Source organism: Cryptomeria japonica, chromosome 9, assembly GCF_030272615.1.
Source record: "Cryptomeria japonica chromosome 9, Sugi_1.0, whole genome shotgun sequence".
NCBI lineage: Eukaryota > Viridiplantae > Streptophyta > Pinopsida > Cupressales > Cupressaceae > Cryptomeria > Cryptomeria japonica.
This window is the reverse complement of record NC_081413.1, coordinates 617595052-617607321: the sequence shown is the minus strand read 5'-3', so window position 1 is coordinate 617607321 and position 12270 is coordinate 617595052. Positions and strand designations below refer to the sequence as shown.

At 35.3% G+C, this 12270-nt stretch overlaps 1 protein-coding gene across 3 annotated transcripts in view; it reads right to left on the bottom strand.

Annotated features, from left to right (window-relative positions):
• Nucleotides 1-11700, bottom strand: part of LOC131042825 (lipase) — a 44045-nt gene extending 32345 nt beyond the window's left edge. For 2 of the 3 annotated variants that reach the window (XM_057976141.2, XM_057976143.2), the window contains exons 1-2: nt 11378-11700; nt 9136-9223 (exon numbers count right to left, since the gene is read on the bottom strand). In XM_057976141.2, the coding sequence (XP_057832124.2) occupies nt 9136-9223; nt 11378-11380 (91 nt within the window). In that variant the 5' untranslated portion in view covers nt 11381-11700. Of the gene's footprint in view, nt 1-9135; nt 9224-11373 lie in introns of all 3 variants that reach the window. The other variant, XM_057976142.2, reaches the window with a different exon arrangement.
• Between the last annotated feature and the right edge of the window lie 570 nt (nt 11701-12270).

Here is a 12270-nt window from a genome sequence, read left to right as displayed (position 1 = left end):
GTTCTTTTTAGATTCTTCTTTGCATTCTTTAATTTTTTGGATTCTTTCTTCAATTTGTCCAATACTAGAATATTCTGGTCTTGTGGAGAAACAAATTCTCTTGTTCAAACAGATTCTCTTCTATTTCCTTAATTCCATCCTTAAAAATTGGTTCATTTGTTACACATATTCATAAAAAAAAAGTAGGTTCCTGTTGTGACCATTTCACACATCGCCCCATTGCAAATGGGGACCCCTGCTTTTTGCTTTTTGGGGTTTGTTTTTAGGTCTTTTAGGGTTTTGTCCGTTAGCCTTTGCATTTTGAGTGTCGCCCAGGGGATCACATGGATAGCAAGTCCGGCTTGAGTGATGTCTTGATCCTGAAATTTTGGCTAAGTCTGATGTCCTGATCCTGAAAATTGCCTAAGTCTGGAATGTCCTGATCCTGAAATTTGACTAAGTCTGGAAACTGAAAAACCTCAAAAAACTAGATTTTGCAATATAACTCCTGGAGGTCTGAAACCACTCTCAAACATCTTGAAAGTATATATGGAATATAACTTAAAGTATAAGAAACTTATACTTAAATGTTATATTCCATAAAAATTATCCTGATAGAGAGTTCAAAAGGTCAAATTTCGCTCCTGTCCTTCACTGAGGATCCAGAGCAAATTTCGCTCCTGTCCCTCTAAGGAGGACCAAGGCGAAGCGCTCCTATCCCTCACCAAGGGTCCAGGGCGAAAAGGTCTATTTGAGTCATTCCTGACCTTGTTGGGTCGAATTGAAACATCAAAGGCATGGTAGACAGCAAAATGAACATGATAAAGCATCCAGACTTGATCAAAGACGATGAAATGATGGAGTTTTTGCCTAGAAGGTCAAAAGTGCTCCTGTCCCTCACTAAAGGACCTGAGCGATTTTCTTTATATGCACAATTTTAGACCTTTTTGGGACATTAACTTTTATTCATAGCGTGAAGTAAGATGAAATCTTCCCTAGCAAAGGAATTTCGAGGTGAAAGATGAAGCAATTTGATCATGGTGACAAAAAGTGCTCCTGTCCCTCACTAAAGGACCAGAGCTTGAATTTCAAATTTGCACTATTTTTGCAAGATTAAAGTGATTTTACGATTTGAAGAGGTCAAGGGAAGCATGTTTTGTCCATTGAATATAATTTAAGTGGTCCACAAAGGAGTAAATCAACCCAAATGACAAAAAGTGCTCCGGTCCCTCAATGAAGGACCATGCGTTTTTTCAAGTTTCTCCTCTTTGTTTGAGATTTTATGGCAAAACTTGACTTCGATGGGAAGGACGGATGATGTTTTATGCCTTAGATGCGAATGAAGGTTTAAAAGACAAGGAAATATACCATGAAGGCAAAAAGCGCTCCTGTCCCTCTCCAAGGGTCCAGAGCAATTTTCCAAAAAAGTGTAAATTTCTTGCAAAGACAAGGCAAGTGTTGTGATTGAAATGAATGGAATAAGGCATGATTAACCCATTGAAGATAATTTGGAAGGCTAGCAAAGGACAGACAAACTTGAATTTGCAAAAAGTGCTCCTGTCCCTCTCCAAGGGACCAGGGCGAAAAACATGTTATCTAGCCTTTCTCGCTAATTTTGGACAAATCTAGGCCAAGGCACAAGTTTGAATGGATGTTTAAAAGGCTTCGAAGTGGAATTGAGATGCAAGAGTTGCAAATTTTGATGACAATTGGCAAAAGTGCTCCTGTCCCTCTCCAAGGGACCAGGGCGAAATCTCCAAAAATGCCCATTTACCTTACATTTTGAGATAATATTTTTTGTTTTCAAAACTCCAAAGAGAGTGGAGAATGATGTTCTACGCCTTGAGGATCATTTGAAGTTGATGTGATCAAGAATTTGCACAAGGACTCAAAAGTGCTCCTGTCCTTCACTGAAGGACTAGGGCGATTTTTATGAAATCAACAATTTCCCTCCGAGATTATGCTAAGGCAAGTTTGTGCGAAGATGGGAAGGATCTTCTAAAGCGTGGTGAACAAAGATTTGCCTTCAAAACTTGATAATCCTAGCCTAAAATGCAAAAGGCGCTCTTGTCCTTCACTGGAGGACCAGGGCGAAAATCTTTAGAACATCAATTTTGCCTTGCATGGAACAAGTGAAAGAGATCATTGCTTACTCCACAACAAGAATTGGCAATTAAAAGATGAAGGATTGAGGACAAAAGTGAAAAAGTGCTCCTGTCCCTCACTGAGGGACCAGGGCGAAAATGTTATAAGGCACGTCCCTTCTAAAGATCAAGTGAATTAAACTTAAGACTCCAATCAAAAATGCCATTTTGGATGCCTAGATGAAGTTTTGAACGTGAAAATGAGGAATGCAAGGCCTAGATTGAGAAAAGCGCTCCTGTCCCTCTCCAAGGGACCAGAGCGAAGTTAATGGCATTCATTATTTTTTACCATATTTGGGCGTTAATATCCTCCAAATCGCATGAGATGCCAAACTTGCCAACTTTGGAATATTTGAAAAAATTAATTAAATTGACATTTAATAAATTAATTTTGGGCCTCAAAAAAATCGAATTTTTATTATAAAGGCATTTAAAATTAATTTTTGTGAAATTAAAATTAAAAAATGGAGCGCTTGGGGTCTTATTTGTTTTATTTGACAAGTCAGGCTACTCCTTTTGAGTTTTTATTTATTATTTCACCTTCTTTTTTTGCCAAGTCGGCCTATGGGTAAGTAGAAGGTGAGCGCTCTATATATTGAAGGGGTTTGTTTCACAATTCAAATCATTCAATCATCCTTTCAAGTGCGAATTTGGAGAGCTAATTGAAGGTGCGAAATCTAGCTGGAATGGAGCGAATTTCTACTAAGTGTGGAGACTAAGGAGGGCGAAATTCATCTTGAAGGCTATTGGAGAGGCGAATTTCTTGCTAGATTGGAGGATATTTTCCAGGTTTTTTTTTTTAAGGCTAAAGGAGGCGTACTTCATCCAAGGGAGGACTATAATCTAAGCTTGTCCATCAAAATCCGGTTTTCTTTCATCTCTTGCCAAGGTTTTGTAGTTAAGCAATCAAAGAGGAGGTATGAAGAATCATTTTTGAAGTTCTTATTCAAGATTTATTGTGATCCCATTGCAATTTTGTAAAATCTAAGTCTTGAAAATCCAATTTCTATTCATTATTAATTTGAAAATGTGTAGTTCTTGATTTATCATGACTTTTTTTCAAATTAATATCTTAAGTTCTACCTTTGAAAGGTCTTAAATTTCATGCTTTGAGGTTTGATGCTCAAAAGACTAACTTTAATATTTTGTGTAGGCATCAAATGGAGATCCCGAAGTTGGAAAATCAAGCCAGATCAAGGACGGTCTCCTCCAAGAAGATCAAGCAAGGATAAGGGCAACCTCCTCCAGTCAAGCCAGATCAAGGACGACCTTCTTCGATCTAGCATCATCAGGATAAGGGCGACCTCTTCCAATCCAGCATTCCAAGGCGAGGTACATCATCATCCTGCAAATCAAGGACATGAGAAGTCAGAGCAAAGGGTTCGTTGAAGAGGCAGATAGTTCCAAAAGAGTCAATTAAAGCTAGCTTCCAGCAACATCAAATTGACATCAACCAAGTGTCGGATGAGTTGGCATCCCAGTCATCACTCCTCCAATCAGATGGGTCCACCTCAGCATGTCCAGATTCAATGTACCTAACTCATGGGAGGTGGCACAAACTTCAATGTACCTACCCCAGCTATCCATTGGTGGAATTTTCTAGAGAAGACATGTGTCCTAAAGATACAATTTTATCATTGGTCAAGCATTAAATGTTATGTAATGGTTGTAACAAACCCTAATTAGGGTTTTCATTATTGAATCTTGGCCATTGATCTCGAATTGATCTAAGCCATCGAATTGTATTAAGGGCACTATATAAGCCCCGACTCTTCATTTTGTAAAGTAATATAGAAGCAGTTAATAGAAGACAGATAGAGAGTAGTTAGAAGGTGATTAGCTAGTTGATAGAATAGCAATTAGAGTAGAGTAGAGAGAGAAGGCAAAGATTGTTGCCAAGATGTTGTTGTAAAAGACTTGTAACTTCATTGAAGAAATGGTGAAATTTATGGGTCGATTCGACAATTTGCATGGTCTCTATACTTCTCATATTTGATTTCGTGTTATTAGATGAGTGGAAGAAATGTGCTTGATTGATGGTGAAATTCATATATCCATACTACTAGCAGTTTGTTGATTGCAGACTTGCCTTGCGTAGTCAACTGGAACCATTCAGCTTAAGCTTAACTTCAGTTGTCGCTTCTTCATTGATATGCATCAACCTGATGGTGTCTATGCCTACAGTGATGATTTGAACATCATAAAGCTTTCCTTCAAAGATCACACTAACCTTGTGGAGATAGTCCTGGGATGTCAAAACAAGACTTAATTAGAATTTCATCAAAGATCATTCATTGCTCTTACATTCTTAGTGTTAGGATTAGATCCTTTCCTCGCCCTCGTCTTTTTTCCTTTTTTTAAATCTAAGGCAGTAAAATCCTGTGTTCCAACAAATATTCAAAGCAAATCAGAAGTTCAATCATCGAATGTAAGTCCCCTTGTGATTCCAGCAAATCAAATCATACCACAGAGAGCTTATCCACACGTAGAGATCCTACAACAAAGAACCTTGGAGTCATCCTGATTGATCCTTTTCGGCGATATCTTCAACAATCAAAGGCTTTACTCAAGAGAGGATAAGGTACCCTTGGGTATTTTATTCTGTGTTTGATAGTGTACAAAATACACGTCAACAGTTCCCAATGCTCATTTTGAGTCAAATTAATTTGCCATTCATTATCTTTAGTTTACTTCTCTGGATGACTTTCCTTGGCCCTTGATTCTCTGCGATTATCACTCTTATCATTTCAATTTGTCTCAGAACTTGACAAAACAAAAAAAATCCTCTTTTGGATTGAATATGCAATTTTAATATTTTATTGACATTTGGCAAAGACATAAACAGTTGCAGATTTATTTCTAGATCCAGAACAGTACATAAATGGAAGTATCCTCATCAAATCATATTTTGTTAAGTCGCCAGTCCTGGTTTGGGCTCAGGTTTGGATTCATGGGTTCGGTCAAAAAAATTTTGGGGATTTTGGGTTCGTTTTGGGTTTCATTATTACACAAACATATAAAAAAAAAAAATATACACATATATGCAGCAGTAGTTAAGTTTAAAATGCACTACTATGCTAATAGTGGTGTCCGTGTAACATAGCAAAATACACCACCATATTAATAGTCAAAACACGACTGTCATAATGTATATTAAATTTTTCATTCAAATAGTCCAAACATACCCAACTCCCAAATGTTTTTTGGTATATTGGCATAAACCTCATACCCCAACTTGAACTGTTAACTTAGAATTAAATGGCTACAATATAAACAAAAGGATCAATATTAAATAATTAAAAATAATCACATAAATTTGTGAATAGGACAACTATGATTCAGCACTAAATGGACAGTAATGATTCATCCAAATGAAAGACTTCTTTACTCTCACCATTGCATTTTAATTTTTAAATCCACAAAGCCTTGAAAAAATGTCTGCTACATGCCAGTCATTTCAGATTACCAATCCAAACCAACAGACAGGAAAGGTTGAAAAGTGAAAACACATCAAATCAATTCACATGGAATTCACAACATGGTATAATTCCCTTGTCAAAATTTCTCTACACTTCCATATCTTTTCAATTTGTGGCAAGCAAAAAACAATGTTCAACAATGGAGCAAAGAAATTTTATTTTTCATTCTATTGTGCAAAAATGAAGTCGATTTTACCTTTTTGGTATTTTATGAGGTCAAATTAGAGTTGGGGGGGTCAGATTTGCCTTTTCAGCAAAAAAAAAAACTTCAAAAAAGGTCAAAAAAATTAACATTTCATTCAAATTCTTCGCAGGTCTCTTCAAAATCATCAAAATTCTTCCTGGGTTTGCAGGGTTGAACCCACAGGCTGTGGACCAGACCCTATCTGAACCCACAGGGAACTGGACCCAGACCCGGGGGGAACCAGACCAAGACCCGGGGGGGTCCCCCTGCAGAACCCACTAACATGGATATTTTGATCTCTCTTTCCACCAAAGCTCGACTTTTATAATATATAAGTAATGTTAAGTACCAGTACAGATTTTATTGCTTGACCTTTTAAGCTAAATATATGCAGGTTCTATAAGTTCAGAAAGATGCAAAAGATCCAAAAGTCAAAGAGCTTGATGAAACTTTGCCAACCAGAAAGATTTTCAGCTAAATGTTATGTAACCAAATGTTTTTGTACAGGTGTAGTTTACGCTAAAAACATATAATAATAGAAGTTATTTATAATAAGAATCACAAATTAAAATAAATTTTTAGGAAGTTTTGACAAACTTATCATAATATTTTCTTGTTAGCTCTCTCAATTTGCAAAGATCTTGATCCCTCAATTGATTCAGGAACATCATTCCTTTTCAGTTGTTTTAGAAATACATCCCTAGCTTGTAAAAAGTATTGACAAATAATCTTCTTTGTTTTAATATATTTGGTTTGATACAATAGATAGCTATTTACCTATTTTTATATGTAAGATTGACAGTGTAATTTCTGCATAGTTCACTGTTTCCTACTAGAAAGTATCCACAAATAACCTTCCTATCTTTTGGTCTCTATAGAAGTAGATAAAAAACAATAGCATGGACCCAAATACTCCACCAATAAAGGGCATGCTGATAAGAAAGCGGAGCTTGTGAGGTTGATGGTCTCAATTCACTCTTGACTTAAAAAACTTCAAAGCAATACTAATATGTCTCCAAAAGCAACCCAAGTGTTGTTAGTGCTAGAGGTCTATGTTGTGATAAAGTGAGTAATCTCGTTTTTGGTTTCAACATAAAATCCCTTTGACAGTTGTGGCTAAATCTATTGACATTTGGCAGGCTCTTTCCCTCATGCCTCTCGCCAGCCACTCAAAGGGATGACCGAAACAACTCCCAAATTCTGGCCTTTGCTCAAAGGTATTGGAAGCTAAAACAAGTGAGGTTGACAGTCATAATCTTCTTCACAAATATCAAGAGCATTGATATCATACCCCTGTGAAGCGTATGAAGCAGCAGAAATATTAGCATAGCATACTTCCCTTCTCAATGTGTGTGAAGTGTGGGGTTGGCAACTTGAACAACCTCCCTCACAATGGGCTTAGGGCGGACCTAATCTCAACCGTACAAGTAAAGAAGAATTTAGGTTTAATATCTACTACTCATTTTGCATTGAAGGGCCTTGCCCCAATTAATAAGAAGGCAATCATGGGTTGTGGATACCAAATATATCTATGCACCATCAATTGTATTTTAAGTTTTCTTCTAAATTTATGAACACAGTCCCTCCCACCTCATAGATGATCAGCTTCTGATGGTGCCCAAAGATGAGAGTGTTTTGCACATGTGAGACGAATGGTGGGGGATTGTTATGAGAGCTTGCGGTTTATCAAACATTCCATAATGTTTTTTTTTTCCTGTCTTGAATGCTATAACTATCATCAAACATCAGGAATTATCACCATAAACAAGGAGATCACTTCCAGATCAGGCATGAAGAGTAGCAGATTTATAATCATTCCGGATCTGTATACTAGCATTTAGTAATCTTAATATTTGTTCTTGTGGTATATATCTGCCTTTGCATTTTTGTCAATGTTTATCTCTATCTACAGATACATATTTAAGATTGGCTATTGAATGTATATGTCTGCGATAAATCTGTGTCAAACCCCCATCATGTATGGAAGGAAGGTGGTGTAAGGAAGAGGGAACTTAGGAGGTTGCCATCTACGTAGGCCACCTAGGGATGTCCATGTTGCCTGCCCCTAGGGCCAAGAGGGCAAAGATCCACTCTTGGGCTTAGATAGAACAATCAAGAAAACCCCACTACGATGTTCTCTCCAACTCAAAAATGATGACTATTGACCTTGAGAGGATGAGGCATCGATAGGGAAAGCAGATAAAAGCACCCCACTAAGTATGCCACCCTAGAGATGTCCATGTTGCCTGCCCCTACGGCCGAGAGGGTGAGTGTCCACTCTTGGGCTTCGTGCGGGTTGGCTTCGGGCGGACCTATCATGCTTCTTCCTCCAACCCAATGTGTTTAAATAGAAAAATAAATATTGTATAAATATTATGTGTTATTATCTAACCCCAATAGTTGGAAGTATTTACATATGTATGTGTTCCCTTGGTTATGGTTGCAGGATCTAAACCCAGGACCGTAATGTGGTAAGGAAATATCTTACCTGGTAAAGATGTGACCCTAACCCTAACCGTTGCAATTGTGATTCTAGGGCAAATTCTAGGGTAAATTTTGGAAGGGGATATTACAACTGGATTGCACTTTTCAGTTCAATGTTTAAGTAATAAGGGTCAATAGTTATCAACCCCCGCAAAAGAGGAAATGAGGAGAAAATAAAGCAAAAAATGGATCCTCAAAAGTATTGGAAATGCACGATTGTTACACTATAAGCAGGTTATTCTATTCCATTTTTTTCTTTTAAATGAAGCTTATTCAGTTAAAAGAAATAATAACATGAAACCTCTTCGCAAATAACTTTTACTACAGGCACATGTTATAAATCCACAAAAGAAACAAACATCCAGTTCTCATCATTGTGGGAAAGGTCGTAATAAGAGAGGATTATTATCACACAGCACAAACAAGAACCTAGTTTCCAACCTTGGGCAAATCATTAGGTGACATTAAAATTCAGGTAGGCATTGTTAAAATATATTTTCCCAAATTCTTTTACCTGTTGCGCAGGCTATATTGCTAGGTTTTTTGGACTATTTCTTTAATAATACATGCATAGCATTTAATTTAGGTATGAACTGGAGAAGTATTATTTCAGCATCTCACCTTTACTCGAGAATGAATTATCTTAACGGTTACAACTATCACTGATCAGAAATATAGATTGGCCACTTCACATATTAGAGCTTGGTACCCCAGAATTAAAAAAAATTGTTTAAGTTTGACAAGAATGTTAAAGAAACTGGGAAGTCACGATGGTATATTTAATAAACACCTGAATAACCTCCTCAAACAGGGAAATATTAGGACACAAAATAACAGGAATGGGTAGAGACATGGACATAAATACCTCTTCCTGCACATAGCACAGACATGCATATAATGGACAAAAATATTGAATATTTCAGCTTTTGTGACCTCCAACCAAGATCCATGTCCTGGCACCATAAACAGAAAAGAACATATAAGTATTTAGAATAAGATGATATGTTTGACCAAATGCAACTGCACAATATATTCAACTAATATTATAGTGTTTTACTTCGATTCAATCTCTTCATATTCATAGTAAAGCCTTTGTAACTAGAGGAAATTTTAAAGAATAAAATTTACCACTTAACTCTTTTGGAGAAACAAATTGATAAAAATGTCACCATTTGAAAATGAAGTCTTGCGACAATTTCTATGAAACAATATTAGTATTTCAAATATTTGCCAATTTTTAATAAAAAATTCAAGAAAATAGAATTAAAGTATTTTTGAATTCTCAACAAACTTGACAAAATGAGCATTTCATATTCAAAAAGATTAAAGATACTTCTAAATACACGTGCTTCCATAAGATTTCCCAGGCCCCTGCTTTAAACCATAATTTAAAATAGATTCCGTGCAGCATAGAATCTTGCTAAGGAGAACTCCTTCCCATATAAATACAGGTAACCCAAAAGAAAAAATGTATTGAAAAAAATTAATATTATTGTCAGCAAATAACCAAAATATGTCGATGAGGCTTGTAAGTATAGCCAGTTGATATCACTTGTGAAGTGAAAAGAAGCTAAAAAATGTAGCTAAATTAAAAGCACAACAGTATATACTAAAAGAGACTAGGTAACAAGGGCTACATGAATGCAAAGCTAAACAAAAAGCCGATGATCCCATGTATTACAAGCATCATAATGGCCATAAGAAAGAAAAACAATATGTTGGCAAGTAAAAGAGTACATTTGACGCCAAACATGAGGAAGGCAAACAGACGCAACAAAATAGAATTAAACTAACAAAGATTCAAAAATACCAATTTAAGTTTAAACTAAAACCAAAAACAACAGATTAGCAGAAAAAAGGAAAAGCCAGTAAACCCAAAATGGAAAAAACGATAATTACATGTATTATAATCATTGAAAGGAAAATTGTCATCAAAGAAATAGTGCATATCAGATACCTAACTCAAAATGAAAAACAATTACACAAAAATTATATTAAAATACAGTTTCTCCCAGTCATCGTGTATTCTAGTAAAGTTATCAATATAATCAGCTCTTGATCTACTATCTTTTTATCAATATTCGACCTGATAATGGATTGAAACATCATTCTTTTTTCTGTAGCACATAGTGTTTCTCTAGAAGCTTTTATATGAACGGTGTAGACCATCCAAACCTTAAAGATTTTTATTAAAAAATGAAATTTATAAAACTGTTGTAGCTTAAAACATCTTTCTAAAACCAGGGGCATTCAACTCTTAAAAAAGTGTCTAGTAAGTACAGGGGTTCAATCACACCATACAGGTCACAATTTCAAGCCCTGGAGAACCCATTTTTCTTCCAAACGATGATTAAGAAAAAAACAGAGAACCCATTTTTTGCCAAAATCATACAAAAAGACATAAAACAAACCCCAGAGAAACCAATTTTCTCCAATATTATACCAACGCCAAAGAACCTATTTTTCTCCAAAACTATACCAAAAAGGCATATCATAAACCCCAGATAACTCATTTTCTCCGAAGGTGTACCAAAAAGACTAATAAAAAAGTCCCAGAAAACCCATTTTTCTCCAAAATTTGCCAAAAAGCTTATAACAAACCACAGAGCAGCCTTTTTCTCCAAAACTATACATAAAGATCATAAAATAATCACAGGGAACCCATTTTTCTCCAACACTAAACCAAAAAAACGTAGAGCTTGCCCCAGATAACCAATTTTCTTCCATAGTTATACCACAAACATAAAATAAACTCCATGGTACCCATTTTTTACTAAAACATTCCCAAAAAGACAAAAAACTTTACTTATGGCGTATGCGAGGGACCAAAATACTGATCAATTATAAAGCTAATATAAGAAACCCTAATTGTATGACTCCGTCTAACGGTATTTAACACACCGCCTTAAAATTGATGAGGTTCCATGTTCGAACCGTAATTGAGGAAAAACAGATGCAGCACTTGATATAGTGTAAATCGGCAACACAAATAAAAAAAATTGTGATTGTAATGTATAACATAGGGAATGACTCTATATTCAGAAACAAATCCTGTGCTTCCATTAGAAAATTCAAACGAGAGAAACACGGAAATGTTGCATACCTACCATGAAACTGTTGGTCAGGCCCTCCAACTTGAAATTCTGCTTAATTTGTAATCCAATTAAGGAAAATACGCAGAGCGCAGGGTTTGATTACACAAGATGCTCAACTGTTTCCATAAGAACAGAAAAGTTAGTGAAAGAGAATTCTAAATCTCTTTAGTTGTTTTTATTCAGGCTGTGGGGTAAAGTATATTCTAATATTGGTGGCATATTTCATTATGTCAAAAAAGAGCACGTCACTTCAACACTTGCCCCTCTTCTTACACTTCCCTTCTTCTCACAGTTTTTCCTGTTATTTGTCGTCTCGTTAACAGACAGAACAGACTCCTTCAATGGATATGGCCAGAAGTTGGAATGACTTATAGGTAAGGATTTTGAATGACTAGTGTCTTGACTTTTAATTTTTAAGATAAAAAGAATATATTATATTGATTCAAAGTATTAAACTTTCTATGATTATAGTTGTAAAGTTTTGAGCAGATTTCTAAATAGTCTTTCAATATGCTATCCAAAACACAAAATATAATTTGAAATATTAATATAAAAAAAAATCACTGCATGATATCTAAAATTTAATAATTAATATAAATATTTTAAATATCTATTATAAAGGAAAACCACAGTTCAATAGGATGCATATAAAGATGCATAAATTATTTAGATTAATAATAATGAGTAATATAAATATTTAAAATATCTATTTAAAGGAAAACTATGGTTCAATAAGATGCATATAAAAATGTATAAATTATTTAGATTAATAATAATGAGTTGTACACTAAACTAAAGTTGAGTGTTATAAGAATAGTAAATGATGTCTCTTTGTGCATGGATTATATATAAGATGTTCTGTGTCAAGGTCTTTTTTGAGTTTATAGATTTGTCTTTGTACTACA